This window comes from Psittacula echo (assembly GCF_963264785.1).
Source record: "Psittacula echo genome assembly, chromosome: 19".
NCBI lineage: Eukaryota > Metazoa > Chordata > Aves > Psittaciformes > Psittacidae > Psittacula > Psittacula echo.
In genome coordinates this window covers 5,556,102-5,573,162 of record NC_137755.1, presented here as the reverse complement: position 1 = coordinate 5,573,162, position 17,061 = coordinate 5,556,102, and the positions used below count along the sequence as shown (strand labels likewise).

The 17,061-nt window shown below is 57.3% G+C and overlaps 1 protein-coding gene across 1 annotated transcript; it reads right to left on the bottom strand.

Annotated features, from left to right (window-relative positions):
- Positions 1-167: 167 nt before the first annotated feature.
- On the bottom strand, positions 168-9,078 carry AP1S1 (adaptor related protein complex 1 subunit sigma 1). The gene is made up of 5 exons (XM_080631984.1): positions 8,903-9,078; positions 6,613-6,791; positions 4,697-4,805; positions 2,485-2,622; positions 168-508 (listed from the first exon to the last, which is right to left on the bottom strand). Exons 1-5 carry the CDS (start codon positions 8,903-8,905, stop codon positions 461-463), a joined length of 477 nt encoding a protein of 158 aa, XP_080488110.1. The 5' UTR covers positions 8,906-9,078; the 3' UTR covers positions 168-460.
- Between the last annotated feature and the right edge of the window lie 7,983 nt (positions 9,079-17,061).

Below are 17,061 nucleotides of genomic sequence, written 5' to 3'. Positions count from 1 at the left end.
AAGCGACTATTTTAGTACGAGTTACCCTCGATCTTGGGGGGGGGGGGCCCAAAACCCCCTCCCCGCACCCCCATATTGGCCCCATGAACCCCCCACTATAACCCAGTACCCCCCCAAAAGCACCCAGCACGGGGGGGGGTGTCTCCATAGGCTTTATTCCATAGGGGGGGGCAGCAGGAGGATGGTCCCGTTATGGGGGGGTCCCCAAATGAGTGACCCCCCCAAAGGAGGGAACCCCCAAGGGACAAGGGGGGGTCCCTGTTGCCCCCCCAGCACCCCAAAAAGGGTGACCCCCCCCAATAAAGGGGTGCCCCCCCATATATATATATATTTACAGCTTGGGGGTGGCCTTTTGGGGTGCCCCCCCCTCCCTGTTGTTGTGTCCAGGGTTGGTCCCATGTGGATGAATGGGGGGGGGACCCCATTAATATGGGGGTGTCCCTCCCCCAGTAAGGGTGGGCTATGCCAGCCCCATCTCTTCCAGCACACTGCGGGGGGACTCATCCTCCTATGGGGGGAGGAGATGGGTCAGGGTTTGGGTGAGCACAAGGCAGGGGGATAAAGGGGGATCCCCCCCAATGACATAGGGGGGTCCCCTATATATGGGGTGACAGCAGCCACCTATGGGCGAGGGCAAAAGGCACAAGAGGGGCCCTTAAATATGTCGGGGGGGCACCATGGTCCTATGGGGGGGGGCTATGGGAGTAGCTGGGGTCTATAGGGGACGTTGGGGTATAGCAGGACTTCATAGGGGGTCTATAGGGGACTTTAGGGGGGTATTAAGACCCTATAGGAGGGCTATAGGGGTGTTAGGGATCTATAGGGGACTTCGGGGGGTCAAGAGGACCTCATAGAGGGGGTCTATAGGGGATCTGGGGGGGGCACCATGATCCTATGGGGGGGGCTATAGAGGTATTAGGGGGCTATAGGGGACTTTGTGGGGGACCAAGACATCACGGGGGGGGTCTACAGGGGATCTGGGGGGGGGCACCATGATCCTATGGGGGTGTTAGAGGGGTACCAGGACATTATATGGGGTCTATAGGGGACTTTGGGGAGCACCAGCACCTCGGGGGGGGGCTATAGGGGACTTTGAGAGCTGTTAGGTCCCACTGATCACCATGACCCCGTGGCGAGGGGTTCTGTGGGGGTCCATAGGTGAGTTTTGGGGGTGTCCCACTGGGATGTTTGGGGGTTCCATAGGGGTGTTTGGGGGACTCCATAGGTGAGATTTGAGGGTTCCATAGGGGGTGTTTTGGGGGGCCTATAGGGGTTTTGGGGTGTTCCATAAGGGAGTTTCAGGGGGGGTCCATATATGAGTTTGGGGGCTCCATACGGATGTTTGGAGGCTCCATAGGGGTGTTTGGGGTATTCCACAGGTGAGTTTGGAGGTTCCAAAGAGGTGTTCCATAGGGGTGTTGGGGGTTCCATAGGGGTATTTGGGGGCTCCACAGGGGAGGTTTGGGATGTTCCATAGGGGTGCTATGAGGTGTTCCATAGGGGTGTTCCATAGGGGTGTTTGGGGGGGCCCCTTGGGGGTGTTTGAGGGTCTTCCATAGGGGTGCTATGGGGTGTTCCATAGGGGTGCTATGGGGTGGGCCACAGGGGTGCTATGGGGTGTTCCATAGGGATGTTCCATAGGGGTGCTCCATAGGGGTGCTGTGGGGTGTTCCATAGGGGTGTTTCGTAGGGGTGCTATGGGGTGTTCCACAGGGGTGCTATGGGGTATTCCATAGGGGTGTTCCATAGGGGTGCTCCATAGGGGTGCTATGGGGTGTTCCATAGGGGTGTTTTGTAGGGGTTCTATGGGATGTTCCACAGGGGTGCTATTGGGTGTTCCGTAGGGGTGCTCCATAGGGGTGCTATGGGGTGTTTCATAGGGGTGCTATGGGGTGTTCCATAGGGGTTCTATGGGGTGTTCCACAGGGGTGCTATGGGGTGCTCCATAGGGGTGCTCCATAGGGGTTCTATGGGGTATTCCATAGGGGTGCTCCATAGGGGTGCTATGGGGTGTTCCATAGGGGTTCTATGGGGTGTTTCATAGGGGTGCTATGGGGTGTTCCATAGGGGTTCTATGGGGTTTTCCACAGGGGTGCTATGGGGTGTTCCATACAGGTGTTCCATAGGGGTTCTATGGGGTGTTCCATAGGGGTGCTCCATAGGGGTGCTATGGGGTGTTCCATAGGGGTGTTTCGTAGGGGTGCTATGGGGTGTTCCATAGGGGTGTTTCGTAGGGGTGCTATGGGGTGTTCCATAGGGGTGTTTCGTAGGGGTGCTATGGGGTGCTCCACAGGGGTGCTCCATAGGGGTGCTATGGGGTGCTCCATAGGGGTGCTCCATAGGGGTGCTATGGGGTGCTCCACAGGGGTGCTCCATAGGGGTGCTATGGGGTGCTCCATAGGGGTGCTCCATTGGGGTGCTATGGGGTGTTCCATAGGGGTGCTCCATAGGGGTGCTCCATAGGGGTGTACGGGGGTCCCTCACCTCCTGCAGCAGATCCGCCTGCTCGATGGCCTTGAGGACGCTCTTCTTGGAGGTGTCCTGGATCTCGCCGCCCATCACGAACTCGTCCAGGATGAAATAGGCCTTCTCGAAGTTGAAGATGATGTCGAGCTCGCAGACCTGCCCGGAGAATGGCGGCATGGACCCCACTGCGATCCCAATCCCATGGGATGAAGTTTGGGATGGGCCCAGGACCATGGGATGGAGCTTGGGGTGCTCCCAGGACAATGGGATGGAGCTTGGGGTGCTCCTAGGACCATGGGATGGAGCTTGGGGTGCTCTCAGGTCCATGGGATGGAGCTTGGGGTGCTCCCAAGACCATGGGATGGAGCTTGGGGTGCTCCCAGGACCATGGGATGGAGCTTGGGGTGCTCTCAGGTCCATGGGATGGAGCTTGGGGTGCTCTCAGGTCCATGGGATGGAGCTTGGGGTGCTCCCAGGACCATGGGATGGAGCTTGGGGTGCTCCCAAGACCATGGGATGGAGCTTGGGGTGCTCCCAGGACCATGGGATGGAGCTTGGGGTGCTCTCAGGTCCATGGGATGGAGCTTGGGGTGCTCTCAGGTCCATGGGATGGAGCTTGGGGTGCTCCCAGGACAATGGGATGGAGCTTGGGGTGCTCCCAGGACCATGGGATGGAGCTTGGGGTGCTCTCAGGTCCATGGGATGGAGCTTGGGGTGCTCCCAGGACCATGGGATGGAGCTTGGGGTGCTCCCAGGACCGTGGGATGGAGCTTGGGGTGCTCCCAGGACCATAGGATGGAGCTTGGGGTGCTCTCAGGTCCATGGGATGGAGCTTGGGGTGCTCCCAGGACCATGGGATGGAGCTTGGGGTGGTCCCGTGCCCATGGGATGGAGCTTAGGGTGGGCCTGGGATGGTTTTGGGGTGCCCTTAGGATGGCCCTGGGGTAGCCCTTGGGTGGTTCTCGTATCCCTGGGGTGATCCTGGTGGCCATTGGGTGTCCCTGTGGTGCCCATGGAGGTGTCAACGGGGGGTGCCAATGGTGGTTTCCATGGGGTGTCTATGGGGTGTCCCTGTGGTGTCCATCGGGGTGCCAACAAGGGTGCCCATTGGGGGTGCCCATTGGAGTGTCTATGGGGTGCCCATGCGGGTGTCCATGGTGTCCATTGGGGTGTCTATGGGGTGTCCATGGGATGTCCATGGGATGTCCATGGGATGTCTATGGGGTGTCTATGGGGTGTCTACATGGTATCCATGGGGTGTCTATGAGATGTCTATGGGGTGTCTATGGGTGCTCATGGGTGTCCTTGGGATGTCTATGGGATGTCTATGAGGTGTCCGTGGGATGTCTATGGGGTGTCCATGGGGTGTCTATGGGGTGTCTATGGGGTGTCCATGGGATGTCTATGGGGTGTCTATGGGATGTCTATGGGGTGTCTCTGGGATGTCTACAGGGTGTCCATGGGGTGTCTATGGGATGTCTATGGGGTGTCCATGGGATGTCTATGGGGTGTCTATGGGATGTCTGCGTGGTGTCCATGGGGTGTCTATGGGATGTCTATGTGGTATCAATGGGGTGTCTATGGGATGTCTATGGGTGCTCATGGGTGTCCATGGGATGTCTCTGGGGTGTCTATGGGATGTCTATGGGGTGTCCATGGGATGTCTACGGGGTGTCTATGGGATGTCTACGTGGTGTCCATGGGATGTCTACAGGGTGTCTATGGGATGTCTACGTGGTGTCCATGGGGTGTCTATGAGATGTCTATGGGATGTTTATGTGGTATCCATGGGGTGTCTATGGGATGTCTATGGGGTGTCTATGGGTGCTCATGGGTGTCCATGGGATGTCTATGGGATGTCTACGTGGTGTCCATGGGGTGTCTATGGGATGCCTATGTGGTGTCCATGGGGTGTCTATGGGATGTCTATGAGGTGTCCATGGGGTGTCTATGGGGTGTCCATGGGGTGTCTATGTGATGTCCATGGGGTGTCCATGGGGTGTCTAGGGGTGTCTATGGGATGTCTATGTGGTGTCCATGGGGTGTCTATGGGATGCCTATGTGGTGTCCATGGGGTGTCTATGGGATGTCTATGAGGTGTCCATGGGGTGTCTATGGGTTGTCCATGGGGTGTCTATGGGATGTCCATGGGGTGTCTACGGGGTGTCTATGGGTGTCCACGGGATGTCTATAGGATGTCTATAGGGTGTCTATGGGGTGCCCCACTCACGCTGCCGAAGTACTTGTCGAGCAGCTCCACGTAGCGGTGGATGAGCTCCAGAGTGATGAGTTCATTGTCCTGCCCCTCAATGGCGCAGCAGAAGTAGAGGCTGGCGTACCTGGGGGGGAGGCAGCAGGGATGGGGGGGCTGGAGCCAGAACCACCCTAAAACACCCTCAAACAGCCCCAAAACACATGAAAACGCCCCAAAACACACCCAAAACATCCCCAAACACCCCAAAACACCCTCAAACACCCCAAACCACCCTCAAACATCCTAAACCACCCCAAAATACTCACAAAACACCCTCAAACACCCCAAACCACACTAAACCACCCCCAAACCACCCAAAACCACCCTTAAAACATCCTCAAACGCCCCAAAACACACCCGTAACATCCCAAAACACTCCCCAAACCACCCCAGAACACCCCAAACACACTAAAACACCCCCAAACACCCTCAAACCTCCCAAAATACCCCCTGAACACCCCAAAACACCTCCAAGACACACTAGAACACCCCAAACCCACAAAAAACCCACCTTAAACTATCTAAAAACACCCTAACCCCATCCCAAACCCATGGTGGAACCCAACTTGCACCCTAAACCCATCATAGAACACCCCAAAAGTCCCCTGAAATCACCTTAGAACACCCAAATCCCATCTCAAAACCATGGCGTGGGGTGCCGGAACCCACCTTGCACCTTAAACCTACCCCTAGAACACCCTAAACCACCCCCAAACCACACTAAAACACCCTAAAACCAACCCAAAACCACCTTAAACCACCAAAATCCACCCCAAAACCATGATGTGGGGTGATGGAACCCATGGTTTTGGGTGGTTTTGGGTGGTTTTGGGATGGTTTCTGGTGTTTTGGGGGTGTTTTAGGGTTGGTTTCGGGTGTTTCTGGGGTGGTTTTGGGTTGGTTTCAGCTGTTTTGGGGTCGATTTTAGGTGGTTTTGGGTTGGTTTCAGGTGGGTTTGGGTTGGTTCGGGTGGGTTTGGGTTGATTTCAGGTGTTTTGGGGTTGGTTGGGTGTTTTTGGGTTGATTTCAGGTTATTTTCAGGTGGGTCCAGGTGGGTTCGGGGTAGTTTCAGGTGGGATTTGAGATGGTTTGGGTTGGTTTTGGGGTGATTTCAGGTGGTTTCGGAAGGTTTTGGGTTGGTTTCAGGTGCTTTTGAGGCGTTTCTGGGTTGATTTCAGGTGGGTTCGGGGTGATTTTGAGTTGCTTTGGGTTGGTTTTGCGTTGGTTTCAGGTGGTTTTGGGTCGATTTCGGGTGTTTCTGGGGTGGTTTTAGGTCGCTTTCAGGTGGGTTTGGGTCGATTTTGGGTGTTTCTGGAGTGGTTTTGGGTAGGTTTCAGGTGGTTTTGGGTCGATTTCGGGTGTTTCTGGGGTGGTTTGGGTCGCTTTCAGGTGGGTTTGGGTCGATTTCGGGTGTTTCTGGTGTGGTTTTGGGTCGATTTCGGGTGTTTCGGGTCGCTTTTGGGTGGTTTTGGGTCGATTTCGGGTGTTTCTGGGGTGGTTTGGGTCACTTTCAGGTGGTTTTGGGTCGATTTCAGATGTTTCTGGGGTGGTTTTGGGTCGGTTTCAGGTGGTTTTGGGTCGATTTTGGGTGTTTCTGGGGTGGTTTTGGGTCGCTTTCAGGTGGTTTTGGGTCGATTTCGGGTGTTTCTGGGGTGGTTTTGGGTCGCTTTCAGGTGGTTTTGGGTCGATTTCGGGTGTTTCTGGGGTGGTTTGGGTCGCTTTCAGGTGGTTTTGGGTTGATTTCGGGTGTTTCTGGGGTGGTTTTGGGTCAATTTCGGGTGTTTCTGGGATGGTTTGGGTCGCTTTCAGGTGGTTTTGGGTCGATTTCGGGTGTTTCTGGGGTGGTTTTGGGTCGCTTTCAGGTGGTTTTGGCCCGGTTCGGCTGCTGTCACCTCTTGTAAACCACCTTGAGGTCCCTCCACTCCAGGAAGCTGCACATCTTGGGCTTGCGCGCCAGCACCACCTGCATCAGCTCCCGCACCAGCTTCTTCTTGTCCCTGTCGGCTGTGGCCAGGAACCACTTCTGCAGGCGGAGCTTCCCCTGCCGGCTGAACAGCAGCATGAACCGCATCTGCGGGGACAGCGGGCGCCGTGGGGCTGGGGGTCGCTGTGGGGCTGGGGTGCTATAGGGCTGGAGGGGACGTGGGGGTCATTACGGGGCTGGGGGGAACATGGAGGTCGCTATGGGGCTGGGGGGGATATAGGGTTGGAGGGTTGCTATGGGGCTGGGGGGAACATGGGGGTCACTGTGGGGCTGGAGGGGACATGGGGGTCGTGGGGCTGGGGGTGACATAGGGGTCGCTATGGGGCTGGAGGGTTGCTGTGGGGCTGAGGGGGATATGGGGGCCACTGTGGGGCTGGGGGGTCACTATAGGGCTGGGGAGACATGGGGGTCGCTATGGGGCAGAGGGAGACATGGGGGTCACTGTGGAGCTGGAGGGGACACGGGGGTCATTGTGGGGCTGGGGTCTCGCTATGGGGCTGGCAGGCACATGGGGGTTACTATGGGGCAGAGGGAGACATGGGGGTCACTGTGGAGCTGGAGGGGACATGGGGGTCGCTACAGGGCTGGGAGGACATGAGGGTCGCTATGGGGCTGGGGAGTCGCTATGGGGCTGGCAGGTACATGGGGGTCGCTATGGGGCAGAGGGAGACATGGGGGTCACTGTGGAGCTGGAGGGGACATGGGGGTCGCTGTGGGGCTAGAGGGGATATGGGCATCGCTATGGGGCTGGAGGGTCTCTATGGGGCTGGAAGGGACATGGGGGTTGCTATGGGACTGGGGGCTTGCTGTGTGGCTGTAGGGGGCATGGGGGTCGCTATGGGGTTCGGAGGTCACTATGGGGCTGGGGGGTCGCTATGGGGCTGGGGGGGACACTGGAGTTGCTATGGGGCCGGAAGGGACATGGGGGCTGCTATGGGGCTGGGGGGTTGGCATGGGGCAGGAGGGGACATGGGAGTCATTATGCGGCGGGGGGGCACATGGAGGTTGCTGTGGGGCTTGGGGCTCGCTATGGGGCTGGACGGGACACGGGGCTCGCTATGGGGCTGGGGGGGACACTTGGCTCGCTATGGGGCTGGAGGGGATGCGGGTCTCACTATGGGGCTTAGGGCTCGCTATGGGGCTGGGGGGGACACAGGGCTTGCTATGGGGCTGGAGGGGACACGGGGCTCGCTATGGGGCTGGAGGGGACACGGGGCTCGCTATGGGGCTGGAGGGGACGCGGGGCTCACTATGGGGCTGGGGGCTCGCTATGGGGCTGGGGGGGACACGGGGCTCGCTATGGGGCTGGGGGCTCGCTATGGGGCTGGAGGGGACACGGGGCTTGCTATGGGGCTGGGGGGGACACGGGCCTCGCTATGGGGCTGGGGGGGACACTCAGCTCACTATGGGGCTGGGGGCTCGCTATGGGGCTGGAGGGGACGCGAGGCTCGCTTTGGGGCTTGGCGCTCGCTATGGGGCTGGAGGGGACTCGGGGCTCACTATGGGGCTGAGGGCTCGCTATGGGGCTGGAGGGGACGCGGGGCTCGCTATGGGGCTGGAGGGGACACGGGGCTTGCTATGGGACTGGGGGCTCGCTATGGGGCTGGGGGGGACGCGGGGCTCGCTATGGGGCTGGGGGCTCGCTATGGGGCTGGAGGGGACGCGGGGCTCGCTATGGGGCTGGAGGGGACGCGGGGCTCGCTATGGGGCTGGAGGGGACACGGGGCTCGCTATGGGACTGGAGGGGATGCGGGGCTCGCTATGGGGCTTGGGGCTCGCCATGGGGCTGGGGGGACGCGGGGCTCGCTATGGGGCTGGAGGGGACGCGGGGCTCACTATGGGGCTGGGGGCTCGCTGTGGGGCTGGAGGGGACGCGGGGCTCACTATGGGGCTGGGGGCTCGCTGTGGGGCTGGAGGGGACGCGGGGCTCGCTATGGGGCTGGGGGCTCGCTATGGGGCTGGAGGGGACGCGGGGCTCGCTATGGGGCTGGGGGCTCGCTATGGGGCTGGAGGGGACGCGGGGCTCGCTATGGGGCTGGGGGCTCGCTATGGGGCTGGGCTCAGGATGTGGACAGGCCATGAGGGGAGGTCACATGACACCCCTGGGGCACGTGACAGCACCCCCACGTGACCCTCCCCTCCCGTCTTCCTCAGCCCACCCCCCCCAAGCGGCCGCCCGTTCCCGCCCCCCCCCTCACCATAGCGGCGGTTCCGGTATCCCGGATGTTCCGGTGCTCCCGGTATCCCGGTGCCTTTATCCCTCTGTTCCCGTTCTCCCGGTGCCCGTATCCCGGTATCCCGGTATCCCGGACAGCCCCGGGGCCCGCTCCCGGGCCTCACGGTTACGATCGTTCCCGGCCTCTTCCCCTCAGCTCGCTCCAGGCCCAGCCGCACCGCGCATGCGCCGGAGCTTCCGGGACGGGGCGGGGCCTGTTGCTGGGGGCAACGGGGCGTGGTGGACGGGGGCTACCTTGGGGCGTTGCCATGGTAACGGGGAGCGCGGGGGGCGGGGCTTCCTGGCAACGGTTGCTGGGGGCGTGGGGGTGTTTCCATGGCAACCGGTGGGACTCCTGTCGTGGAGGGGGGGTCTATGGGCGGTTATGGGGCCATTGGGGGGTGCTGCGTGCTGGTATTGGGGTGCTGGGGGGTCCGAGGTTACCGTATCCAAACCCTATGCCCCATATCCGCACCCCACATCCCCATTCCCACCGCACATCCCCCCCCATTCCCACCCCACATCCCCATTCCCACCGCACATCCCCCCCCATATCCGCACCCCACATCCCCATTCCCACCGCACATCCCCCCCCATATCCGCACCCCACATCCCCATTCCCACCCCACATCCCCCCCCCATTCTTCCCATATCCCCATTCCCACCCCATATCCCCATATCTCTATTCCCACCCATCCCCCACCTCCCTATTCCCGCCCCACATCCCCATTCCCAACTCTCACCCCCAATCCCACCCCATGTCCCCAACATCCCCATTCCCACCCCATCTCCCCATTCCCACCCCACATCCCCATTCCTGCCCCACATCCCCATTCCCACCCCACCTCCCCATTCCCACCCTATCCCCCATGTCCCCATTCCCACCCCTCGCTCCCATTCCCACCCCACATCCCCATTCCCAGCCCTTACCCCCATTCCCACCCCATCCCCCACCTCCCCATTCCCACCCCACATCCCCATTCCCACCCTATCTCCCCATTCCCACCCCATCCCTCACCTCCCCATTCCCACCCTATCCCCCACGTCCCCATTCCCACCCCATCCCCATCTCCCCATTCCCACCCCACATCCCCATCTCCCCATTCCCACCCCACATCCCCATTCCCGCCCCACATCCCCATTCCCACCCCACATCCCCATTCCTGCCCCACATCCCCATTCCCACCCTATCCCCCATGTCCCCATTCCCACCCCATCCCCACCTCCCCATTCCCACCCCACCTCCCCATTCCCACCCCACCTCCCCATTCCCGCCCCACATCCCCATTCCCACCCTATATCCCCATTCCCACCCGGTCCCATTCCCCTCCACAGGGGATCAGGAGAGGCTTTGGGATGTACCTGGAGGTGTCTCCCGGATCCCATGGGCTCCATGGGCCCTCCCCCGTGCCACGTGTCCCACGGGTGACCCCTTTACCGGGAATGGGTGTTGACAGCTCCGCTTTCACCCTCCCCTTTGGGAGCAAAGTTCCTCCCGGTGCCGCTCCGTACCCCATTCCCATCACACCGCTGCCGGGGCTGGATCCCGGCACCTTCCCAGCACCCAACAGGGATGTGGGATTGCCCATTGGGTACCATTGCCTTGCTCTGCGTCTCCCTCCTGCTCCTCCACCCTTCAGGTGGGTGCTGGAGGTCTGGGTTTGGGGTCACCCCAGCGTGAATTGGGTGCTATGGGGGTGCTTGGGGGGGGTCACGGGCTCTTAAGATGCAATTGGGGGTCTTGGGGACTTTTGGGGACATTGGTCAATGGTTGATGTCTTGGGGGGTCTATGGGGTTTTGGAGGGCCTTGATGGGTCTTTGGAGGACATTGGTCAATGGTTGATGTCTTTGAGGGGTCTATGGGGTTTTGGGGGGTGTTGATGGGTCTTTGGAGCATCTTTGGAGGACATTGGTCAATGGTTGATGTCTTTGGGGGTCCATGAGGCTTTGGCGGTCTTGGGAGCATCTTTGGAGACCCAAGGGCAGGTCTATGGGGGACGTTGCTCAACGGTTGATGTCTTTGGGGGTCTATGGGGTCTTGGGGGTCTTGGTGGGTCTTTGGGGGCATCTTTGGGGGATGTTGGTCAATGGTTGATGTCTTTGGGGGTTCAAGAGGTTTTGGGGGTCTTGGGAGCACCTTTGGAGACCCAAGGACAGGTCTATGGGTGACATTGGTCAATGGTTGATGTCTTTGGTGGTCTTGAGGGTCTTTGGAGACCCAATGGCAGGTCTATGGGGGACGTTGGTCAATGGTTGATGTCTTTAGGGGATCAAGAGGTTTTGGGGGTCTTGGTGGGTCTTTGAAGCATCTTTGGGGGACGTTGGTCAATGGTTGATGTCTTTGGGGGTCTATGGGGTCTGGGGGGTCTTGGTGGGTCTCTGGGGGCATCTTTGGGGGATGTTGGTCAATGGTTGATGTCTTTGGGGGTTCAAGAGGTTTTGGGGGTCTTGGTGGGTCTTTGGAGCATCTTTGGGGGACGTTGGTCAATGGTTGATGTCTCTGAGGGTCTTGAGGGTCTTTGGAGACCCAAGGACAGGTCTTTGGGGACATTGGTCAATGGTCTATGGGCTGGATGAGGATCCCACCAAGAGCTTCTGGCTCAGGATGCAGGGGACATCCCAGTTGGGGTAACCAAGGAAGACCCAAGTGGATGAGGCCCTTGGGAGACGCCCGGGGTTTTCCGGGAATGCTGAGAGCAGCTTCCTTGTGGAGGGAGGTGGGAGCCTGGACCTTGTTCCCACCACCAAGGAGTGGCTGCTGGGGAATGTGAAGGTCGAGGGAGGAGGAAGCAGTGGAGCTGGAGATGCTCAGGGAGAAGGGAACATCAGGAGGGCAGAGGCAGAGCTATCTGCTTGGAGCATCCCTACGGGATAAAGCAGGGATGAGGAGACCAAGGAAGCGCAGTGGTCAAGGGCCACCTTCTTCAAGCTCATTCCACAGAGGAGCACCATGGGTGGCCAAGGAGCTTAGAGAAAAGCCTGGAGAAGAGTTCCCACCTGTGGCTGCCCCATCCCTGGCAGTGTTCAAGGCCAGGTTGGACACAGGGCTTGGAGCATCCTGCTCCAGTGGAAGGGGTCCCTGCCCATAGAACTGGATGAGCTTTCAGGTCCCTTCCATCCCAACCCATTCCATGATTCCATTTTTCGGGATCCATGTGACTTTGTGACACCTCATCTCCTTCACAGGTGATGGCGGCCAGCATGGAGCATGGGACACGGGACAGGCACAAAGGCGGAGGTTGCCTGCAAATGACATGAGATGGATTTGGAATGCCAAGGAGGTGAGACTGAAGGACCGGGATGAAGAACCTGAGGTGGTGCCTGGCAGCTGGAATGCAAAGGCTCCGGTGGAGGAGATGGAAAAGAACCGAATCAGGAGAGGAGCTGGGACAGGAACAGGGAGGGACAGCAAGGCAGGGAGAACAAGAGAGATGGTGAAAACTGAAAACACTTTGGAACCTGCAACCACTTCGGAACCTGCAACCACTTTGGAACCTGAAACCACTTTAGAACCTGCAACCACTTTAGAACCTGCAACCACTTTAGAACCTGCAACCACTTTGGAACCTGCAACCACTTTGGAAACTGAAACCACTTGGGAATTTTCAACCTCTTTGGAAACAGAAACCAGTTCGGAACCTGCAACCACTTTAGAACCTGCAACCACTTTAGAACCTGCAACCACTTTGGAACCTGCAACCACTTTGGAAATTGGAACCACTTTGGGACCTGCAACCACTTTGGGACCTGGAACCACTTTGGGACCTGCAACCACTTTGGAACCTGCAACCACTTTGGGACCTGCAACCACTTTGGAACCTGCAACCACTCTGGAACCTGCAACCACTTTGGAATCTGCAACCACTTTGGAGCCTGCAACCACTTTGGAGCCTGCAACCACTTTGGAACCTGCAACCACTTTGGGACCTGCAACCACTTTGGGACCTGCAACCACTTTGGAGCCTGCAACCACTTTGGAGCCTGCAACCACTCTGGAACCTGGAACCACTTTGGAAATTGGAACCACTTTGGAACCTGCAACCACTTTGGAACCTGCAACCACTTTGGAACCTGCAACCACTTTGGAGCCTGGAACCACTCTGGAGCCTGCAACCACTTTGGAGCCTGCAACCACTTTGGAACCTGCAACCACTTTGGGACCTGCAACCACTTTGGGACCTGCAACCACTTTGGAGCCTGCAACCACTTTGGAGCCTGCAACCACTCTGGAACCTGCAACCACTTTGGAAATTGGAACCACTTTGGAGCCTGCAACCACTTTGGAACCTGGAACCGCTTTGGGACCTGGAACCACTTTGGAACCTGGAACCACTTTGGAAATTGGAACCACTTTGGAACCTGCAACCACTTTGGAGCCTGCAACCACTTTGGAACCTGCAACCACTTTGGAACCTGCAACCACTTTGGAGCCTGCAACCACTTTGGAGCCTGCAACCACTTTGGGACCTGCAACCACTTTGGAGCCTGCAACCACTTTGGAGCCTGGAACAACTTTGGAACCTGCAACCACTTTGGAACCTGCAACCACTTTGGAGCCTGCAACTACTTTGGAACCTGCAACCACTTTGGAAATTGGAACCACTTTGGGACCTGCAACCACTTTGGAACCTGCAACCACTTTGGGACCTGCAACTACTTTGGAACCTGGAACCACTTTGGAAATTGGAACCACTTTGGAGCCTGCAACCACTTTGGGACCTGCAACTACTTTGGAACCTGCAACCACTCTGGAACATGCAACCACTTTGGAACCTGCAACCACTTTGGAGCCTGCAACCACTTTGGAACCTGCAACCACTTTGGGACCTGCAACCACTTTGGGACCTGCAACCACTTTGGAACCTGGAACCACTTTGGAGCCTGCAACCACTTTGGAGCCTGGAACCACTCTGGAGCCTGGAACCACTCTGGAACCTGCAACCACTTTGGAACCTGGAACCACTTTGGAACCTGCAACCACTTTGGGACCTGCAACCACTTTGGAACCTGCAACCACTTTGGAACCTGCAACCACTCTGGAACCTGCAACCACTTTGGAACCTGCAACCACTTTGGAACCTGCAACCACTTTGGAGCCTGCAACCACTTTGGGAACTGCAACCACTTTGGAGCCTGCAACCACTTTGGGACCTGAAACCACTTTGGAGCCTGCAACCACTTTGGGACCTTCAACCACTTTGGGACCTGCAACCACTTTGGGACCTGCAACGACTTTGGAGCCTGGAACCACTTTGGAACCTGCAACCACTTTGGAACCTGGAACCACTTTGGAGCCTGCAACCACTTTGGAGCCTGCAACCACTTTGGAACCTGCAACCACTTTGGAACCTGCAACCACTTTGGAAATTGGAACCACTTTGGTACCTGCAACCACTTTGGAACCTGGAACCACTTTGGAACCTGCAACCACTTTGGAACCTGCAACCACTTTGGAGCCTGCAACCACTCTGGAAACTGCAACCACTTTGGGACCTGCAACCACTTTGGAACCTGCAACCACGTTGGAAACTGCAACCACTTTGGAGCCTGCAACCACTTTGGAACCTGCAACCACTCTGGAACCTGGAACCACTTTGGAACCTGGAACCACTTTGGAGCCTGCAACCACTTTGGGACCTGCAACCGCTTTGGAACCTGGAACCACTTTGGGACCTGCAACTACTTTGGAACCTGCAACCACTTTGGAGCCTGCAACCACTTTGGAAACTGAAACCACTTTGGAAACTGAAACCACTTTAGAACCTGCAACCACTTTAGAACCTGCAACCACTTTAGAACCTGCAACCACTTTGGAACCTGCAACCACTTTGGAAACTGAAACCACTTGGGAATTTTCAACCTCTTTGGAAACAGAAACCAGTTCGGAACCTGCAACCACTTTAGAACCTGCAACCACTTTAGAACCTGCAACCACTTTGGAACCTGCAACCACTTTGGAAATTGGAACCACTTTGGGACCTGCAACCACTTTGGGACCTGCAACCACTTTGGAAATTGGAACCACTTTGGGACCTGCAACCACTTTGGGACCTGCAACTACTTTGGAACCTGCAACCACTCTGGAACCTGGAACCACTTTGGAGCCTGCAACCACTTTGGGACCTGCAACCACTCTGGAACCTGGAACCACTTTGGAGCCTGCAACCACTTTGGAGCCTGCAACCACTCTGGAACCTGGAACCACTTTGGAACCTGCAACCACTTTGGAGCCTGGAACCACTCTGGAGCCTGGAACCACTCTGGAACCTGCAACCACTTTGGGACCTGCAACCACTTTGGAACCTGCAACCACTTTGGAGCCTGCAACCACTTTGGAACCTGCAACCACTTTGGAGCCTGCAACCACTTTGGAGCCTGCAACCACTTTGGAACCTGCAACCACTTTGGAGCCTGGAACCACTTTGGAACCTGCAACCACTTTGGAGCCTGCAACCAGTTTGGGACCTTCAACCACTTTGGGACCTGCAACCACTTTGGAACCTGAAACCACTTTGGAGCCTGCAACCACTTTGGAACCTGCAACCACTTTGGAACCTGCAACCACTTTGGAACCTGCAACCACTTTGGAGCCTGCAACCACTTTGGAGCCTGCAACCACTTTGGAACCTGCAACCACTTTGGAGCCTGGAACCACTTTGGAACCTGCAACCACTTTGGAGCCTGCAACCAGTTTGGGACCTTCAACCACTTTGGGACCTGCAACCACTTTGGAACCTGAAACCACTTTGGAGCCTGCAACCACTTTGGAACCTGCAACCACTTTGGAACCTGCAACCACTTTGGAGCCTGCAACCACTTTGGAACCTGCAACCACTTTGGAACCTGCAACCACTTTGGAACCTGCAACCACTTTGGAACCTGCAACCACTTTGGAACGTGCAACCACTTTGGAGCCTGCAACTACTTTGGAACCTGCAACCACTTTGGAGCCTGCAACCACTTTGGGACCTGCAACCACTTTGGAGCCTGCAACCACTTTGGGACCTGCAACCACTTTGGAGCCTGCAACCACTTTGGAACCTGCAACCACTTTGGAACCTGCAACCACTTTGGAGCCTGCAACTACTTTGGAACCTGCAACCACTTTGGAAATTGGAACCACTCTGGGACCTGCAACCACTTTGGAACCTGGAACCACTTTGGGACCTGCAACCACTTTGGAACCTGGAACCACTTTGGAACCTGCAACCACTTTGGGACCTGCAACCACTTTGGGACCTGCAACTACTTTGGAACCTGCAACCACTCTGGAACATGCAACCACTTTGGAACCTGCAACCACTTTGGAGCCTGCAACCACTTTGGAACCTGCAACCACTTTGGGACCTGCAACCACTTTGGGACCTGCAACTACTTTGGAACCTGGAACCACTTTGGAGCCTGCAACCACTTTGGAGCCTGGAACCACTCTGGAGCCTGGAACCACTCTGGAACCTGCAACCACTTTGGAACCTGGAACCACTTTGGAACCTGGAACCACTTTGGAGCCTGCAACCACTTTGGAACCTGGAACCACTTTGGAGCCTGCAACCACTTTGGAACCTGCAACCACTTTGGAGCCTGCAACCACTTTGGAACCTGCAACCACTTTGGAGCCTGCAACCACTTTGGAACCTGAAACCACTTTGGAGCCTGCAACCACTTTGGAGCCTGCAACCACTTTGGAACCTGCAACCACTTTGGAACCTGCAACCACTTTGGAGCCTGCAACTACTTTGGAACCTGGAACCACTTTGGAAATTGGAACCACTTTGGTACCTGCAACCACTTTGGAACCTGGAACCACTTTGGAACCTGCAACCACTTTGGAACCTGCAACCACTTTGGAACCTGCAACCACTTTGGAACCTGCAACCACTTTGGAACCTGCAACCACTTTGGGACCTGCAACCACTTTGGAGCCTGCAACCACTTTGGGACCTTCAACCACTTTGGGACCTTCAACCACTTTGGAACCTGCAACCACTTTGGGACCTGCAACCACTTTGGAACCTGGAACCACTTTGGAACCTGCAACCACTTTGGAACCTGCAACCACTTTGGAGCCTGCAACCACTTTGGAACCTGGAACCACTTTGGAAATTGGAACCACTTTGGTACCTGCAAGCACTTTGGAACCT